Source organism: Peromyscus maniculatus, chromosome 11 (genome assembly GCF_049852395.1).
Source record: "Peromyscus maniculatus bairdii isolate BWxNUB_F1_BW_parent chromosome 11, HU_Pman_BW_mat_3.1, whole genome shotgun sequence".
NCBI classification, from domain to species: domain Eukaryota; kingdom Metazoa; phylum Chordata; class Mammalia; order Rodentia; family Cricetidae; genus Peromyscus; species Peromyscus maniculatus.
The window spans coordinates 10,600,374-10,620,000 of record NC_134862.1 but is presented as its reverse complement, the minus strand read 5'-3'; the positions used below and the strand labels follow the sequence as shown (position 1 = coordinate 10,620,000).

The window sequence follows — 19,627 nt, the reverse complement described above, 5'->3', positions numbered from 1 at the left end:
GACACATGATTAGAAATAGAAATGAGCCAGGCGGTGGTGGCTCACGCCTTTAATCCCAGCACTTGGGAGGCAGAGGCAGGTGGATCTTTGTGAGTTCAAGGCCAGCCTGGTCTACAGAGCAAGATCCAGGAAAGGCACAACTCTACACAGAGAAACCCTGTCTCAAAAAACCAAAAAAAAAAAAAAAAAGAAAGAAAAAAAGAAAAGAAAAAAAGAAAAAGAAAAAAAAGAAAAGAAAAAGAGAAATAGAAATTAGAATACTTTATGAAGAAAGGGAAGTGGCTGGTGAACTGAGAGTAAAGCCCAGAAGCACTGGGCCACAAGGTCACAAGGCCACAAGGTCACAAATGACACTTCATGGCGTATTTATGTAACTTCACCCTCCCCATGTTTATATATCCTGGATTTCTGTTGAGCATAATCTATTTGTAGAGAATGGTTTCTAGTCTGTTCTTGGCCAACTGGCTTATTTTATATTCTGTTTTTGATGGTTCCCTCTCTAGCTCCTACACTCTTGCCATGAAATGAAGCTCCCAAGGCAGAAGCTGGTAGTAGGGGTAGTTGAACAAACAGTCCAACTAAGAATGATTAAAGATTAATGATTTGCCTCTCTAGCTTTTATTTATAGTTTATATCCAGGTTATCATTTAGAGCAAGGGATATGATAGTTTTCTTCCTTATTTTTAAATATTTATTTATGTATTATATATCATCAATAACTATATATTGCATAATTACATATGTGTGAACATATGCACATGTATTTGTGCAGATCTACACACATGTTCAGAGATCAGAAGAGCTCATCTTGTGTCCTCCCCATTCACTCTTCTCCTATTCCTTTGACTAAGCTTCTCCTTGAACCTGGAGCTTGTGCTTTCTCAGCTTGGCTGGGAGTCAGCAAGGCCCAGCAGTCCTGTTCTTCCCACTTCAGAACTGAAGCTTCAAGCTTGTGTCAGACACCTGGCTTGTTACAAGAATGCTGGGATACAAACACCACTTCTCCTGATTGTTCAGTCGGTGATCTTAACCTTAACCTCTTCACCATCTTTCCAACCTACAACATTATAGTTTTCCAGAATCTTCCATGGGGTGTTTAATTTGAGTCACTAGTAGGTAGTCAATTGATTTTCAGCTAGAGAGATGTTCAAGAAAAATGCACTTACAAATCCAAAACTGTGCCAAAAGTATGGCAAGGATAAAACAACTGCCCGTACTTGGGAATTCTAGATAAACTCTATCAGAGGTCATTTCAGCCATAACTCACAATTCACAAAGCCAACACAAATTGACAAATAAATAAGACCTTAAAAGAGGGTAGATTTCCAACTTAGAGATGGGCCGAAGAGCCACACTAGTGGAAAGTTCCGTCAGCTATCTTTCACTGTTAAAGTTTAAGTAGTCCTATAGGTGTATAAACTCAACTAAACTCAGTGTTAGCTGGGTCAGCAGGGTCAACACTGTGCAGCTTCCAGGAAAAAAACCGGGTGCAGAGATTGATAGAGATGATTTTAATTCATGACTGGGCTCTACCATTATACACCTTATGGAAGGGCAGTCCCCTTTCTCAAAATGGAAGGTTTCTGTGCTTGGAAAAGTTCTTTCTATAAGCATAGATTCTTTGAGGGAGTCACAGAGTAGAGAATTGCTCTATACATTTCTTTGGAAGTTTCATTAAAGCTTGACCTCTGATACCCCTGTTAAGGCACTCTTTTTAATTTATATAAAAATACTGTAAATTTTCAGGTATAAAATGTTTGTCCTAAGACACCTACAGTTTCATCTTATGAGACTGATTTTGTCCTTTGAAGATTTTAAACATGCAGATAACACATTCTAATCTCTCTCTTCTTCACCATTTTTTATCTCTCTTCCATTCCTGTCAAGTCCCATCTCTTCCCTACTTTCCTCTTGTCTAGATTCATGACGTTGAGTTGTGTTTTGAAACCCATTTAGTTTATTCAGGGCCATGTGTGACCACTGAGTTGGAAATATCCTTTGGAGCAAGGCAAAGTCATAGTGGGTATATAATTTGAGGCAATGCCTCCCCCCTCCCTCGGTCTACTGGTAGCATATAGTTCAACAGTGAGAGGTGGGGTCTAGTGCCCATCCTCCATCCGTGCCTGGCTGCTGATGACTCTATTCTTGGGCAAACTCAGTGCAGGCATCTGCAGCTGCTGTGAGTTCAGAACTGCCATGTCTGTGCCTTACCCAAAATCCTTCACAGCCCTTCTCTTTTCTGCCCCTTATACTCTTTCCCACTCCTCTCTTTTGTATCATTTCCTGAGCCATGGAGGAAACAGTAAAAGTGTCCTGTTTATGGCTGAGCAATCTTCCCTATTCTCAGGATCTGGTGCAGTCGTGGGTATCTTCATCATTATTCGCTGTAAGAAGAGGTTTCTTTGATTAAGCATAAAAGTAGCATTTGTTTGTGGATATAAATGCAAATAATTTAGAAGTTAGATTGATGCTATATCAATTTAGCTAAACATCAACATTCAGTTTTCCCTTATGGACTCTCACTTCCCTGGCCATGACTTTCTGATCAGGTTTACAGTAGCAGGAGTGAAATCATTCCTGCTGTGTAGACCTCAAATCTAATCAGAAAGTGGTTACCACCATAACAGTAGTGCCACTGATGCACAAGTGGACCCATACAACCTTGTAGATTTATCTCATATTTCCTAGGGTTCACAGATGTTTAAGACTGCTGATGACTTTCCCACCCCCACCCCCAACAGCATACATAACAGGGAGGAAGCTTCCAGCTCACTTCTAGCTTGATTTCTCTGTATCATGCAAATAAGGTGTTATTGCACTAACTTTGGGTGTGAAAAAACTAAATACCACTGAATGCTTCTCCCTGGAACTTGGGTTTAGGCTGTTACAGAGAACTGGGCAGAGGAAGGAAGGTGCACTTGACAGAGCATTGGTTTTCTTGAATTATAGAGTTCAACAAGGTTAATCTTTCCTGATAAAGCATTCTTACTGTATGAATTCACTCTTACTTTATCTCTGTGCTTTTAATCTTTTCTGTCCCAAATGGGTACTGTTTAAGTATAAAAGTAAAAAATGGGTTCCCAGTAATCTATTCTTTACAAATGTCTCTCAGAAGTCTCAGTTCTACCAGCTCCTGGTCCCAGCTTAGTAAGTTATGATATTTCTCAAATATGTTGCAGTCTGGCTGAAGTGCTGTTAACCAATGAACCTATACTGCATGTTGGATGCAGAATTTTCTTGAAATGTCAGCAGCAGGAGTGGAACCATAGCATCATCAGTAGAAGCACAATGTCTTTTCAGAGATATCTACTCAGATCAATCTCAAGAATTATGGTTTGGTTGAGGAAAGACTTTCAGGATGAGCCAATATGAGGCATAGTTGGAGACTTATTAAAACTAGAAAGATGACACTCTGGAAAGATGACACACTAATATCATAGGCATCGGATTCTCAAAGGAAAGACATGCTTCCATATCTTTATATGTCCACATAGAGAATTTGGGTAGCTCTCAATTTACATTAATTTTATGAAGTGTATTATTTACATTTATGAATGAGATGAAATGCTAAAAAGAGTCCTCAAGGTTTTAAGTCATTTTTATTTTAAGAAAGTAGTTTATTTATTTAGTTAGTTATTTATTTTTGACATCTACAATTGAGAGTTCTGCAGGAAAATATGCTTGTCTCATTAAGCAATTTGGGCTTTATCAATGGTATCAGGAGTTTCATGATTCTGTCTTCAGGAAAGACAAACCAGATGTGTTTTCTTATCCTGAGTTGTAAACACATAAGCTCATGTCAGTGTCCACAGTGTCTCAGAGCAGCAACATCTTATGAACTGATGTTTGTGTGTAGAAGACCAGTGCCAATGCATATGATTTATACTTAAGTCCCATCACACAGACTTAAATGGTACCCAGTCCTCCCTATCAGAAGTCCTTCAACAAGAGCTGCTGTCATGATATCCCACCCATCAATCATGAGGAAATCACTATAATTGTGTTATTACTACAAGATCTCCGTTTTGATGAGCCCCTCTGCCACAGTTGAAAGCTTTTAGTTGGATGGATTTTATTGGATTTCAGTCAGCATTTGACACACTTCAGCTGTGATGGCAGAATGACCTGAATATATTTGGAGGGAGAAGCCTGTTCGGAACTTGTACCCACTCTCATTGGTTTCCTCTGCTTTTCATTGTGTAGCCCCTGGACCAGCACCTTGCTAAGCTACTACATAGAATTCTCTCACTCCATCATCTCCAGTGAGGTCAGCCACCCTAATTCTCTATCAGAGTTTGGTATTAACCAAGCATTCTCCTCAGAAAACACTTCAGCATGGAGAAGGATGAGAGAAGGAATAGCCACCCAGTTGGTTGTCACTCCCTGCTGAGGGTACTGAAAATACTGTTTCTAAAGTTTTATCTGCTAATCTGCATATATCATTGGACTGGGAGATAGTTCACCTCATAATGTGTTCCTGCTATGAAAGCGAGGGCATCTGCATTCTATGCTGGCACTCATATAAAAAGCTGGGTGCAGTATCATGTGCTTGTACTGCCAGTACTGAGAGGTGAGGATAGGAGAATGTCTGGGACTAATTGGCCAACCAGTCTAGCTGAATTAGTAACTCTCAAGTCTCAATGAGTGACTCTGCTCAAAAAAAAAAAAAAAGTATCACTTCCAAGGTGATACTTTATAGAGACATTCAAACACACATGCACACATTCATATACACACGTGTGCACACATACACACACACAAATGTACTCATGTACACACACATGCATACTCACGTTATTATCAGCCATATTGATTGATTATTAGATTATTTCCTGCAATGAGTCAGGAATTTGGAATGGAACCCTAATGTTCCTTCTTTATGTGCAGTACCACCCAAGGAAAATGCCTTTTAAGATGTTGCTTAATTAGATTTCTCATTGCCACAGTAGAAAGATTCAGATGTAATTCCTGCTACAAAAAAAAAGATGTGACAAAGATGTGAGTGTTTTGTCTCCAAGAATGGGGGAACCTGTGAGAATACTAGAACCATCTGCTCCAACATCCTAGGTTACAATAAAAAAACTCATATAAGACCTGGGAAACACAGAAGCATCAGACAGGACAAATACTACATGTGATTTCTTCCACTTGAATTAAGACCTGTGTTACCATTCTCCTAATAAAACAGGAAATAAAGAAAATACCAAAAAAATTGTGAGCTTCCCAGTAAATATTCATGACCAGAATCCAGTTCTGCCATAATGCAGCCCTCTCAATTTCTTCTCAAAATTTAAAGCACTATTGCTCTGTATTCAGTTTCTAATGGGCCATTGTTATAGGAGCAGATAGGATTTAGAGGGTGCCTGCCAAGATTTCCTTGTCCTAGTGTCCTAGCATAAATCATTGGACCAGGGACACAGAGAAACAGAAGAAAGATAGTTTAGTAAGAAAGGAAAGGCCACTGCTTAGAATGGGCATGGACATTACCAGAGAAGAAGGAACCTTAGTTGAGGAAATGCCTCCATTAGATTGGCCAGTTGACAAGTCTGTGGGAGTATTTTCTTGATTGATGATTTGTATGGGAGGGCTCAGCCCACTGCACGTGGTATCATTCCTAGGCAGGCAGGTGGTCTTTGGTCCTTCAAGAAAGCAGGCTTAGCAAGCTATGGGTTGCACATCTGTAAGCAGCTTTCCTTAAGGGGTTTTGCCTCTGTTCCTGTCTCTAGGTTCCTGCTTTGAGATTTTACCCTGACTTACTGAGTGATCCACTGTGATCCACATATGTATATAAGTCAAGTTTCTGTGGGGAAAATATGTGTTCCAAAGCCCTGGACCAGGCATCATTAACACTGCACCCATTTTCTGGCATTTCTAGTGCAATTTTTCTTTTTTACAAGTAACCTAGGTTGAGAAGGGTTTTTAATCTTTTTCTGTCATCTGACTTCTTTATATGGTAACCCAGATCTCTCTCCTTCTTCCTTCCTCCCTTTCTTCTCTCTCTCTCTCTCTCTCTCTCTCTCTCTCTCTCTCTCTCTCCATATACTTACTTTCTGTCACACTATTATATCCTTATACATTTGTCAAAAGTAGCAAACAATTTTTCTAGATTGTTGTTAGAAATATGCAAATGTCTACAGATAAAACACCATTTGAAGCAACCATGGAAGTCAGGACTGTGGCTGTGGGTTCTTACAAAGAGCTCAGGTGTGAATGAAGAAGAAAGATCACAGGGAAATTAGGAGAGAACACAGGATGGTGGCTGTGAAATCTGGAGAGGTAACCTGTGGTAGAGGAATCAGGCCCCAAGTGCACTTATGAGTCAGGTTGTCATAGAAACAATACCAAGTGATAGATGACTGAGTTAAAGGCTTCATTTGCTGTTAGGGTGTCTTCACACTCTAGTAGGGATGATGTAACACACAAACAAGGCACATGATAGTCCTTTAGCAGTTAGGAACCCTGTGTTCTTTCCTGATTGAAGTTTACCCAGTGGGTTAGCAAAGGGTTACAGGAGCCAGCTTCTACTCACTCGAGTGTACAGGCAAATGTCATTAAAATGTTTATTATTTCTTTTTCCCCATTGCTATTTATACCAGTCAGCTTTCTTTCTGCATAGAACCAAGTAGGACACACACACACACACACACACACACACACACACACACACACACACAAAGTGTAGACTTGCTAGAATCAGAGCCTATGCTATGACAAGGTTGACTCAGGTACCTTTATTCAAGAGGCCAATTAAACATACAAGTATTAGTTAAAAGCAGAGAATGGAGATATATTCCACATGACCATGTTAGCATGAGGAGTAAAGAGGTCCAGTGTGCCCCTCAATCCATCTGAGGGGTCTTAATACGAGGTTTAGATTTAAAAACAGGCAAGCATCATTCATAGCTAAGTGTACCTGCCCATCCTCTGTGTCTGAGCAGCAGTATCTCCTGCAAGGCGGTCAGAAAAGTTGTCATAACTGTACAAAATCTCTTTCAGAGAGACAAGCTCCCACTCTGGCTGAAATTAACCTTCAGCCTTTTCTTTCTCCCATCCTGGAATTCCTCAAGGAGTTTCAGTTTCTTGGAGTCCATTATTTAAATAGTTCAGTAGCCAAAGAGAGGAGTATAAAATTCTCTTTCTTTCCCACTTTCCCACCAGGACAGTCACATACACACAAGACAGACTGATGTTGAAGTTGTTTATAATGAGTTTGCCCACTGGATTATGGTGTCTCGGGAGTATCATGATCTGGTATTTCTTATCTGGACACACACCCCCAATATGATATAAGCAAATGAATAAAGAAAATGTGTGATGTACCCAAGTATGAAATTTGAAATTTGGACAAACTGGCAAGCTGGGCTGGTGGTATAAGTGCCAGCTGACAGCTACAAAAGAGAAGAAGAGATACCCCAGATCAAGTAGGAAACTAGGTAGAAGGGAGTTATGAATGCATCTTTCCTATGCTTTGTGCCATCGTGGAACACTAAATGGAAGAGACACCTTCATTCTGCTGTCTGATTCAAATGCCAGTCCCCTCGTATTGAGAGCTGCTGGTAGCAAAAGACCATGGGAATGTACAGCAGTGACAACTAGTATTCAGAAGGTCAACCTATCAGAACTAAGGGTTCTGTTAGAGGAAACCATCACGCAAGGTGTTATGGAATTACTGCCTTTTGAATGAACTGGCTGTCTCTTGTTGTAAACTCCTTGTGCAATAACAGCAGTGATTCTCCCCATTTACCATGCATTTCCACGTAATGTGTACATATAATCTCATAATTGCATCTCAGTTTTATGGGCACAACTCTCCTTATACATTTGGGGTAATTGGATAACTTTCCTCAGCTGTGTTTATTTTTCATTAACATAAATCTGCCCAGAGCCATTCTCTGGACAAAAGTATTTCAGCTAAGATCCCCTTTTCCAAAGACAAAACTGCACATAGATAAACATTAGCTCCTCTCACCCACAGATAGAAAACAAAAAACAAAACAAAAAAAAACCCCACTAACAGTTAAATCTTCAACTCCTTACCTTCACCCTGAGTTGTTTACACAAGACCCTAATTTAAGAGATTTTACAGTTCACATTCCTGGGTGAAGTTTTAGCCACTTGCTAGTTACTGAGTATAAAGGTAGTTACTTCCCACTGACTCAAGGAGATTGCCTTCAAGGCCAGGCAGGCATAGGTGCCAAGCTTCTTTCTTGTGCAAATTAAGTTTGAATTCCTCCTCAGCCAGGTGCTGTTCCTAGATTCCCTAATTGATCTTAGCCTTTAGTTGACCCTACCAGAGAACTCTCCTTTAATCACTCCCCTTTTGGGTTGTAATTGGAAGCAGACAATTATTGCTTTATGTGTGTATCCTTATCACCTCTCTCTGCGACCCTGAAAACTTCAAGCCTCACATTGCTTTGCCTAAGAATTACTGCATGTGTGTATATACTGATTCCCTCACAGCAGGGGAATGGATTTAGAAGAACAAAGATGAAGACAAAGATGGAAAGAACTAGGTAGAGATAAGAAAACAACAGAAGGGATTGAGAAGAGCTAAGTATGAGAACAGAAAAGAAACTGTAGATAGAACTGACTTAGAAGAATAAAGTGAATGGACTAAAGAACTCATTGTGCTTAGATTAATTTGATAACCCTTGGATTAGAAACTTCAGCTAGTTGTTAGACTCTTCCAAAGACCCTGGAAGAAAACAATAAAGGCTGGACCTATTATTGTTTTCATTAACTCTGAACATGTCATGTGGAACCAGAAATAATATTTAATCTGCACATCATTGATCCATGTAGGCTTTCTGAGTCTTTGACACTATAACAAGACACTTTCATGTACAGAGTTCCTGGTTGAGTACTGCTCTATTAAATTATAAAAAAGCTTCCATGTTTTCAGTAAATTCACATTTTTGTGTTGGGCTTCAGTTATAGCTATCCATAGCACCAAGGTTACAGATTGGACTTATCTGGAAAGCTGATATGATTGGTGTTAGTTTTGGGGGGTTGAAAAGAGGGAGGATTGAAAGAAAGGTACAGATATGGGTTCTTCTTCAGGGCAAGAGAATTATTAACCCCAGGTACAGTACATTGTGGGATTTGGAAGAAAATGTTTTCCCCAGGTGAAATAGGTGTCCTAGGGAGGAGGTCCCATCCCATAGTTAATGAGCAGCAATAGCACTGTATGTGCCCACAGTAAGGTTGCCTCTGAATTCAAGATAGCAATTGAAATATGGAGGTTCTGTTCTTTGTAGGTAAGGATCATATCCCAGGGTCACAGCTCAGCAAAAAAGCGTGCGCTTTTCTTGCATAGTTCAGTTCCCTGTACCTATATCAGGCAGCTCAAAAACACCTGTAAAGACAGCACTTATGACTGTGGGCACTGCACGCCAGTGTGCACTCCCAGCAGCATTGGAGAAATATACCCCTTGCTCCATATCCTCTCTATCATGAGCTGTCACTTGTGTCTTTGATTTTAGCCATTCTGACAATTGTTGTTGTTTGCTTTTGTTCTTTGACTCTTTTATTTATTTATTTGTGTGTGGGGTGGGGGGAGGCTACCACCCAGCTCCTAAATAAATCACACATGGAGGCTTATTCTTAATTATAAATGCCTTGCCTTAGCTTGGCTTATTTCTTGTCAGCTTTTCTTACCTTTAGATTATCCCATCTGTCTTTTGCCTCTTGCTTTTCCCTTTTCTTACTTCTGTAAATCTTACTCTTACTCCATGGCTTGCTGTGTAGCTGGGTGGCTGGCCCCTGATATCCTCCTCCTTCTCTGACTACATCTTTCTTTTTCCCCATATTTCTTATTCTTTATATTCTCTCTGCTTGACAGCCCTGTGTATCCTTACTTCTGCCTTGCTATTAGCCATTCAGTTCTTTATTAGACCATCAGATGTTTTAGACAAAGTAGCACAGCTTCACAGAGTTAAATGCAACATAAACAAAAAGTAACAAACTTTAAAATAATATAATAGTAAGATGGAATGTCAAAGTCATTTTGATTTGCATTTCCCTAATGTCTAAGGATGTTGAGCATTTCTTTTAAGTATTTATTAGCCATTTGAGATTACTCCTTTGAGAATTCTCTGTTTAGATTTTTACCCCTTCATTTATTTATTTATTTATTTATTTATTTATTTATTTATTTATTTATTTTGGTAGTTCAGTTTCCTTGAGTTCATAGGCTTACTGTTGTTTCTGTTGTTGTTGAATTCTAGCTTTAATCTGTGGTCTGGAAGGATACAGGGGGTCATTTCAATTTTCTTTTATTTATTGGGACAAGGTTTGTACACATATATGGTCAATTTTGGAGAATATTTCCCAAGGTGCTGAGGAGAATGCATATTCTTTTGTGTTTGGGTAAAATATCCTGTAGATGTCTGTAAGGTCCATTTGATTCACAATGTCTGTTAGCTCCATTATTTCTGTTTAGTTTTTGTCTGGGTGACCTGTCCATTGGTAAGAGTGGGGTGCTGGAGCCTCCCAATGTTAATGTGTGAGGTTTGATGTGTGATTTAAGCTTAGTAATGTTTCTTTTACAAATGTGGGTGACTTTGTGTTTGGGGATTAGATTTTCAGAATTAAGACATCATCTTCAGGGATTTTCCTTTGATGAGTATGAAATACCTTTTTCATCTCCTTTGATTAATCTTGGTTTGAAGTCTATTTTGTTAGATATTAAAATACCTGTACCACCTTGTTTCTTGAGTAAAATATTTTTCTAACCCTTTACTCTGAGGTAACATCTATTCTTGATGTTGAGGTGTGTTTCTTGTATGCAACAACATGATGGATTCAGTTTTCATATCCATTCTCTTAATTTTTGTCTTTTATTTGGGGAAATTGAATAGATTGATATTGAGAGATATTAATGACCAATGATTGTGAGTTCCTTTTATTTTGTTGCTGCTGGTGGTGGTGGTAGTGGTGTGTGTATGTGTATGTGTGTTCCTTGTTTTGGTTTTGCTGGTATGACATTATTTATTTTTTGTTGTTGTTGTTGTTTTCATGTGTGTAGTTAGCCTCCTCAGATTGGAGTTTTTTTTCTAGTACCTTTTGTAGGCATAGATTGGTGGATAAATATTATTTAATTTTGACTTTGTCATAAAATATCTTGTCTTCATCTATGGGGATTTATTATTTTTTTTCTTGATACAGTAGTATGGGCTTCCATTTGTGGTCTCTTAGAATCTAAAAGTCATCTGTCTAGGCCTTTCTAGCTTTCAGAGTTTCTGGATTTGGGTAAAATTTTAATAGGTTCTACCTTTATATGTTACTTAACAGTTTTCCCTTGCAGCTTTTAATGTCCTTCCTTTTTTATGCTTAGTGTTTTTATTATTATGTGGCACATTAATTTTCTTTCCTGGTACAACCTGTTTGGTATTCTTGAACCTTTACAAACAGGATATATTTTAGTTTAGAAAAACTTTCTTCTACGATTTTGTTAAATAAGTTTTCTGGATTTTTGAGTTGGGATTTCTTTTTCTATTCCTATTATTCATACATTTTTGTCTTTTTATAGTGCCCAAGATTTCCTGGATATTTTGTGTTAGGAATTTTTTAGATTTAACATTTTCATTGAACAATGAATGTATTTCTTCTAATGTATCTTCAATACATGAAATTTTTTATTTTCTTTTCCATCTCTTGCATTCTGTTGTTGATGTTTGTGTCTGTAGTTGCTGTTTGCTTACCTTGATTTTCCTTTTCTAGGATTCCTTCAGTATGAGTTTTCTTTATTGCTTCTATTTCCATTTTCAGGTCTTGAACAGTTTCCTTCACCTCTCTCTCTCTCTCTCTCTCTCTCTCTCTCTCTCTCTCTCTCTCTCTTTCTCTCTTCCTTCCTTCCTTTCTTTCTTTCTTTCTTTCTTTCTTTCTTTCTTTCTTTCTTTCTTTCTTTCTTTCTTTCTTTCTTTCCTTTCTTTCTTTCTTGGTATTCTGTAAGGAATCTATTCATTTCTTCAAATTTTTTGTTTGTCTTTTCCTCAATTATTTTTATTTCTTCTCTTTTTTCTCTTTCTTTCTTTCTTTCTTTCTTTCTTTCTTTCTTTCTTTCTTTCTTTCTTTCTTTCTTTCTTTTTCAAGACAGAGTTTCAGAGTTTCTCTGTGTAACAGAACCCTAGCTATCTTGGAACTCTCTTTGTAGACCATGAAGTCCTCAAATTCACATAGATTCAACTGCCTCTGCCTCAGGTGTGCTGGTACTAAAGGCATGTTCTACCATGCCTGGCTTTCCTGAGTTTCCTTAAAGGATTGTTTAATTTCCCTTTTAAGGACCTCTATTATTTTCATAAAGTTAGTTTTAATGTTGTCTTGTTTTTCAGCTGCTTAGACATATTCAGGTCTTGCTATCATAGGATAGCTATGCTCTGGTGGTACCATATCGTCCTAGCTGTTGTTGATTATGTTCTTTAACTGGCATTTAGGCATCTGAGTTTGGGATGATTATAGGTCTGGGTGCTGATTTATGAGTTTGTCTTTGTTGCATGGATGTTTTATTCCTCAGTTTCTGTTTTCCATTTGGACTTCTGGTCTTTATGGTCTAAATTTCTGGAAGCTAGCATGTCCTCTGATCTAGTAGAGAGTCTCTGTCCAAGCTGAGGGCTGGACTTCTGGGGGATAGCTTGGCCTTTGATGCAGAAGGGGTCTCTGGCCATGTTGAGGGGTGAGATATGGTGATGAGAATGGAAGTGGGGATTGGGGACAATGAGTGAAGGGACAAAGTCTAATTGTATAATCTATTTGGTTAAACTGACTACCTGCTTGTTCTGGGATTACAAGTGCACATTGCACACCTGTATCTACCTGCTCCTTCTGGAATTATAGGTACATACTGCACATATGGGTTTTCATTTGGATTCTGAGGACCTGAACTCAAGTTGGTATTCTTGCATAGCAAGTGCCTTACCCACTGAATCCAAGGCCTGGGGATGTCTTTCCTGGAAAGTACTACTGTGGGTTAGACTTCTGGCTTCCTGGTCTGCACTAAGTATCTCCTGATGATACTTGGACCCTGGGTGGAAATTGATTTCAGGCAGTTGCTCCAGATAGTCTACTCCGCTGTGAAGCCCTCCCTCATTTTTACAAATGCTGTTGGCTTGGGTAGAAGGTTCAGAGAAATTGAGCCCTATTATGCAAAAGCTGCTGTTCAATGGCTTTGGAAGGATACCTCTGCAGGGGATGTGATGTGTGGCACTTTGGGATGGCATTAGCAGAGGGGCACTTATTTCTGGGGAGATTAGTTTTCAGAGTCTAAAGGAGATGTGTAGTGCAAATGGAGGTATGACATGTTTGGATGTAGAGTTTGTTATCCAAGCACAAAATGTCTTTCACAAAAGAACACTTTTCCACTGTTCAAACATTAGTCCAGCCTTTTCTTCTCCACTCCTCTACAGAAACAGACAATATGTGGAGCTGAGCACATAAATTCATTCTTTAGTTCATCATAACTTCCTAATTTGAAACTTGTTTTGTTGGTTTGGATGTACAAGGGTCCTTACAAATAGTAATCTGCTTACTGCTTTCTCTATTTTGGTCAAAACTGGTTCTTTTTGTTGTTGTATCATGTAGCCCAGGCTGGCCCCAAACTCAATAAGTAGTCCCAGGTGAAGGTGAACTCCTGAGCCTTCTGCCTCTGCCTCCTGAGAACAGAGATGACAGGTGGACAGCACCAGGCCTAGCTTGTGTGGGGCTCGGAATTTACTAGGCTGTTGTGTATGCTAGGCCAGCCCTCGGCAAAGTGCACTACATCCCCAACTAACACACTCTTAGAGTCCCATGTTCGCCTCTCCTGCAGTTCCTACCCCATGCAATGGCAAATACCCTTACTAAGTTAGAAATGTAGCCAACATCACTTTAGTGTTGGTCTCTGTCCCTGTCTTCTGTCCTCGGCATTTACTGCCTTTCTAGCTCCTTCCATATCTCTGCTGTTGCCCAGTTATTTCATTTTGCTAATTCCCCAAGGTTTTACAATGGATTCTCTGCAGACAATGACAGCCACAGCACACTCCTCCCTCTCCTTGCCCATCTCACTTTCATGAAAGCATCATTTGCTTAGAAAACTTTTTCATCACTCTCTTTATTTTTTTCATGCATTCTTCCTTGGGAGCCAGGATTAATTTCCCTTTTATCACATTCCTCTTTGTAACAGTATTTTCCTATGTGTATTGCTTTCAATGCTATTCCAGAGTTTGTCACATGGTTGACTCACCATACAGCTTTTCTCGGGGTCTTAATGGAATTATTTTTATGTTTTTTGTTTCCCTAAAAGTGTTGATTCTTTCTCCTCCCTCTCCCTGGAATTTCAGACTGCCTTTACAGATAGATAGCACTGGGATCTTAGGACATGAACAGCAAGGAGTCTTGTGAGTCTGTCTGAGCAAAGATAACATATTTTTCCCTTTAAAATCATGAAGCTGAATGTGGAAAGATCCTGAAATTAAGGTCAGCGCTGTGTAGTTGTTTATACTGACTGTCAGATTGTGGAATAAAAAATGTCTTTTATATGTTTGCTTTTTTATTGTTTTTCAGGGCAATGTCACTTTTTCCTGCTCAGAACCACAGATAGTCCCCATCACATTTGTCAACTCCAGAGGCAGTTATTTGCTGCTGCCCGGCACCCCCCAGATTGATGGACTGTCAGTGAGTTTCCAGTTTCGAACATGGAACAGGGATGGTCTGCTTCTGTCCACAGAGCTCTCTGAAGGCTCAGGGACCCTGATGCTCATGCTGGAGGGTGGGACTCTGAGGCTCCTGATTAAGAAAGAGGCAGGACATGGAACTGAAATCCTTACAGGTACAGTCATTGCAGACTTCCATTTAATCCCCCTACCCTCCTTTCCCTTCCTTATCTGTCTTACTTTCTTCCTCTTTTCCTCCTTCTCTCCTACCCCCCCTTTCCTTTCCTGCTTCACCTTCCACCTCTCTCCCTCACTTTTCTTTACTTTATAATGGTATTTCTTCAACCTAAGTCAACCAAGGTTGAGTTTCTGCCTAAAACACACCAGTTCATACTTAGGGATGAAGGGTGGTCTATGGTGGCAAGTTGACTATAAATATGAAGAAGCTTGCTCTGCCTCTCATGCATTAATTAGACAAACAGAAGCAGTCTTAATTAACCATGTGTACTTACACAAATCTCTCAGTTGTTTCGCTGTAGGATTATCATGAAAGTGGCTGTGAGATTTTCTATCCAGGAGTATTTAGCACCCTCTATACAATCTATGGAGTGGTCTGCTTAGTTCTGTGTAGAGATCTCTCACATTGAGTATTGTCTTTACCATAGTCACTCCAGGAAAAGGCTATTTTTCAAACTTTACACATTAGCAAATGGCAGGTTACAAAAATGTCTCCAGAATCACATGTTTCAAAATGATAGAGCTGACAATTTGTTTAGAATTTGTCTGGCTTCCATGTCATATTTCTATAAGATCTTGGGGATTTTTCTTTATAGTCCCTATGTTCTATTTCATATTAATTAGTGAGCTTTAACAATTGTATTTCTTAAATGCATTTTAAAGTTATTAAGTATATATACTGTTATGTGTGGCCTCAAGAAATGATGAAACTTTTCTAAATGGTCATAAATTGGCTGAAATCTGGGAAACACAGCCTTCTCTCTCTCTCTTTCTGTCTCTGTCTCTGTCTCTGTCTCTGTCTCTCTCTCTCTCTCTCTCTCTCTCTCTCTCTCTCTCTCTCTCTGTGTGTGTGTGTGTGTGTGTGTGTGTGTGTGTGTGTGTGTGTCTGTTGGCCTCTGTGTATGTGCCCTCAAGCATGCTTGTGTGTGCAGATATGACTGCATGTGTGCATATGTAGTAGACAGTAAAAGTCAGTGTTGAGTATTGTCTCTCAGCCTTTACTTATTTATGCCATCTACCTTCCTCCCTCCCTCCCTCCCTCCCTCCCTCCCTCCCTTCCTCCCTCCCTCTCTCCCTCCTTTCTTTCCTTCTTTCATTCCTTCCTTCCTTTCTCTCTCTCTCTCTCTCTCTCTCTCTCTCTCTCTCTCTCTCTCTTTCTTTCTTTCTTTCCTTACTTATGTTTTTGAAACTGGGATTTTCACTGGCCTGTAACTTGCCAAGTATAACAGGCTGAATGTTTGGTAAGATCCAGAAATCCTCCTGTGTCTGACTCCTAAGAGCTGGAGTTACAAATACTAATCAGCACATGGTGACTTTTTTTATATAACTTCTGTGAATCTGAACTCAAGTCCTCAAGCTTGTGTATAACAATCACTTTATTGACTTGGTCATCTTCTTATTCTTGTGTGGATTCTCAATCTCAATGGTATAGATCTGCAGACAATTCTGTTTTTCAGTACTCCAGATCTTCCATTTGCATTTCTCTCATTTTTTAGTGTGTGTGTGTGTGTGTGTGTGTGTGTGTGTGTGTGTGTGTATTGCATGTTGTGTATATCTCACTTGTGTGGAAATGTGCACATTGAAGTAAAAAGCTGCCTCTCTAACCTCTAAGCTGAATTTCTTTTTTTTTTTTTTTTTTTCTTTTCTTTTCTTTTTTTTTGTGATATATATTTTTTATTTTACAATACCATTCAGTTCTACATATCAGCCATGGGTTCCCCTATTCTCCCCCCTCCCACGCCCTCCCCTTACCCCCAGCCCACCCTCCATTCCCATCTCCTCCAGGACAAGTCCTCCCCCGAGGACTGTGATCGACTTGGTAGACTCAGTCCAGGGAGGTCCAGTCCCTTCCTCCCAGACTGAGCCAAGTGTCCCTGCATAAGTTCCTGGTTTCAAACAGCCAACTCATGGAATGAGCACAGGACTTGGTCCCACTGCCTAAATGCCTCCCAAACTGATCAAGCCAATCAACTGTCTCACCTATTCAGAGGGCCTGATCCAGCTGGGAGCCCCTCAGTCTTTGGTTCATAGTTCATGTGTTTCCATTCATTTGGCTATTTTTTTTCAATAATTGAGTAAAACTGAAATTTATTATATGCCACAGTCGTCCTACGGACCTCCATGCTATATATATATAGCCTCTATGGTTCTATGGGTTGTGGTCTGATTGTTCATTTTATATCTAGAATCCACCAATGAGTGAGTACATACCATAACTGTCTTTCTGGGTTTGGGTTACCTCACTCAGGATGATATTTTCTAGTTCCATCCATTTGCCTGCAAATTTCATGCTTTCATTGTTTTTCTCTGCTGAGTAGTACTCCATTGTGTATATGTACCACATTTTTTTCATCCATTCTTCCGTTGATGGGCATCTAGGTTGTTTCCAGGTTCTGGCTATTACAAATAGTGCTGCTATGAACATAGCTGAGCATGTATCTTTATGGTATGTATCAGCATTCTTTGGGTATATGCCCAAGAGTGGGATGGCTGGGTCTTGAGGTAGTTTGATTCCTAATTTTCTGAGAAACCGCCATACTGATTTCCATAGTGGTTGTACAAGTTTACATTCCCACCAACAGTGGAGGAGTGTTCCCTTTGCTCCACATCCTCTCCAACATTGGTTGTCATTGGTGTTTTTGATAAAAACAGCTTGGTACTGGTATAAAAACCGACATACGGACCAATGGAATCGAATTGAAGACCCTGACATTAATCCATGCACATATGAACACCTGGTTTTTGACAAAGGAGCCAAAACTATACAATGGAACAAAGAAAGTATCTTCAACAAATGGTGCTGGCATAACTGGATGTCAATATGTAAAAGATTACAAATAGATCCATATCTGTCACCATGCACAAAACTCAAGTCCAAGTGGATCAAAGATCTAAACATAAATCCAGTTACACTAAACTTAATAGAAAAGAAGATAGGAAGCACTCTTGAACGCATTGGCACTGGAGACCATTTCCTAAATAAAACACCGACAGCACAGACCCTGAACACAACCATTAATAAATGGGACCTCTCAAAACTGAGAAGCTTTTGCAGGGCAAAAGACACAGTCAATAAGACAAAAAGACAGCCAACAGATTGGGAAAAGATCTTCACCAACCCCACATCTGACAGAGGATTGATCTCCACAATATATAAAGAACTCAAGAAACTAGACATCAAAGCACTGAACAGTCCAATTAAAAAATGGGCTAAAGAGCTAAACAGAGAATTCACAAAACAAGAACTACATATGGCTGAAAGACATTTAAAGAAATGCTCAACATCCTTAATCATCAGAGAAATGCAAATCAAAACGACTCTGAGATACCACCTTACACCTGTTAGAATGGCTAAGCTGAATTTCTTAAACATGGAAGAATATAACCTTTTCCCACATTTTCCATTATGGGTATCTTCTGGTCATCAAGTAGCATCAAGTAGCATGTTTTTCTTAGATGGCAAGTACTGAATGAGGTTGGACCATGTGACAAGTTTGAGGCTGAGGTATCTGGGATCAGTCAACAGACCCTGTGAGAAATCTGAATATAAATAATCCAAGTCAAATCTTCCATTGTAGTGCTGTAGACCATCATCCACCACAAATTTCACTATAATGTATTATTCTCTGTTTGGATGGCAGTCTTTTTCTCATTGGTTCATGAATTTTGTTACTCTAATAGAGTAGATAAAATCAAGTTAAATATTAAATATTATAATATAATAGTCAGTCTGGTCAGGCCATGGGAAAGCCTCAAGTGTGTATGTATGGTGGGGCAGTGTACACACGAGGTCACTGGAGGTCATTTCATGTCCTGCTCTATCACTCTCCACCTTGAAACAGGGTCTCTCACTGCAACTTCAAGACAGAAGAATTTATTTCAGCTTGTAGTTTGAGGGCACAGTCCTGGTGGCAGGAGCTTGAGGCACCTGACTGGGCACATTGAATCTGCAGTCCAGAAACAGAGAGCAATGAATGCCTAGCTCACTTTCTTCTTTTTAATCAGTCTAGGACTCCAGCCAGTGGAATGGTGCCACCCACACTGATGGTCAGTCTTCCTACCTCAATTAACACAGTGTAGAAACTCTCTCACAGACATGCCCTGAGTTGATTCTAGAGCCTGTCAAATTGTCAGTCAATAATAATAATGACAACTCCCCAAATAAAAATAAATAGTCTTTTTGTAACCTAATCTTGGACATGGTAACCTATGATTTCTGTCATATCCCATTCACCCTATGCCAACAATTAAGTCCAGTTCATGATTAAGTGGGCTAATTCTACTTTCAAGGCTTCAAAGATGTCTCAGTCAGAAGAGTGTTTTCATTTGAAACAGAGGGACCTGCCATTGACCCCAAAACTCCATAAAAAGCTGGCCATGGTGGCATACACTTGTAATCCCATCCTGGGGTGATTGGGGACAGGTGGATCCCTAGAACTTGCTGGCCGGCTAATTTAGCTTAATCAGTAAGCACCAGGCCAGTGAGAGACCTTGTCTCAAAGGAGGTAAATTGTGTTCGTTAAGGTGACACCTAAGACTGTCTTCTGATTTTCATGTATGTGGTCATATATGCATGTGAAACCTTCCCTCACACAAACACACACCATTAATGAGAAAAGTGTACCTGAAACACTTAGCATAGCATTGAGAAGTTGATTAATAAATACCCAAATCCTCCATACTGAGTGAAGGGCCTTATCTCATAGGATTGTAAAAGCTGTGGGTGAATCTGCACTCAGAGGCACTTTCTAATATTTATTATA

At 39.6% G+C, this 19,627-nt stretch overlaps 1 protein-coding gene across 1 annotated transcript in view; it reads left to right on the top strand.

Annotated features, from left to right (window-relative positions):
- The window catches only part of LOC102910446 (contactin-associated protein like 5-1), a 925,656-nt gene that overhangs the window by 498,494 nt on the left and 407,535 nt on the right, over positions 1 to 19,627 (top strand). The window contains exon 8 of the mRNA XM_076547182.1: positions 14,539 to 14,803. Within this exon, the coding sequence (XP_076403297.1) occupies positions 14,539 to 14,803 (265 nt within the window). The remainder of the gene's footprint in view (positions 1 to 14,538; positions 14,804 to 19,627) is intronic.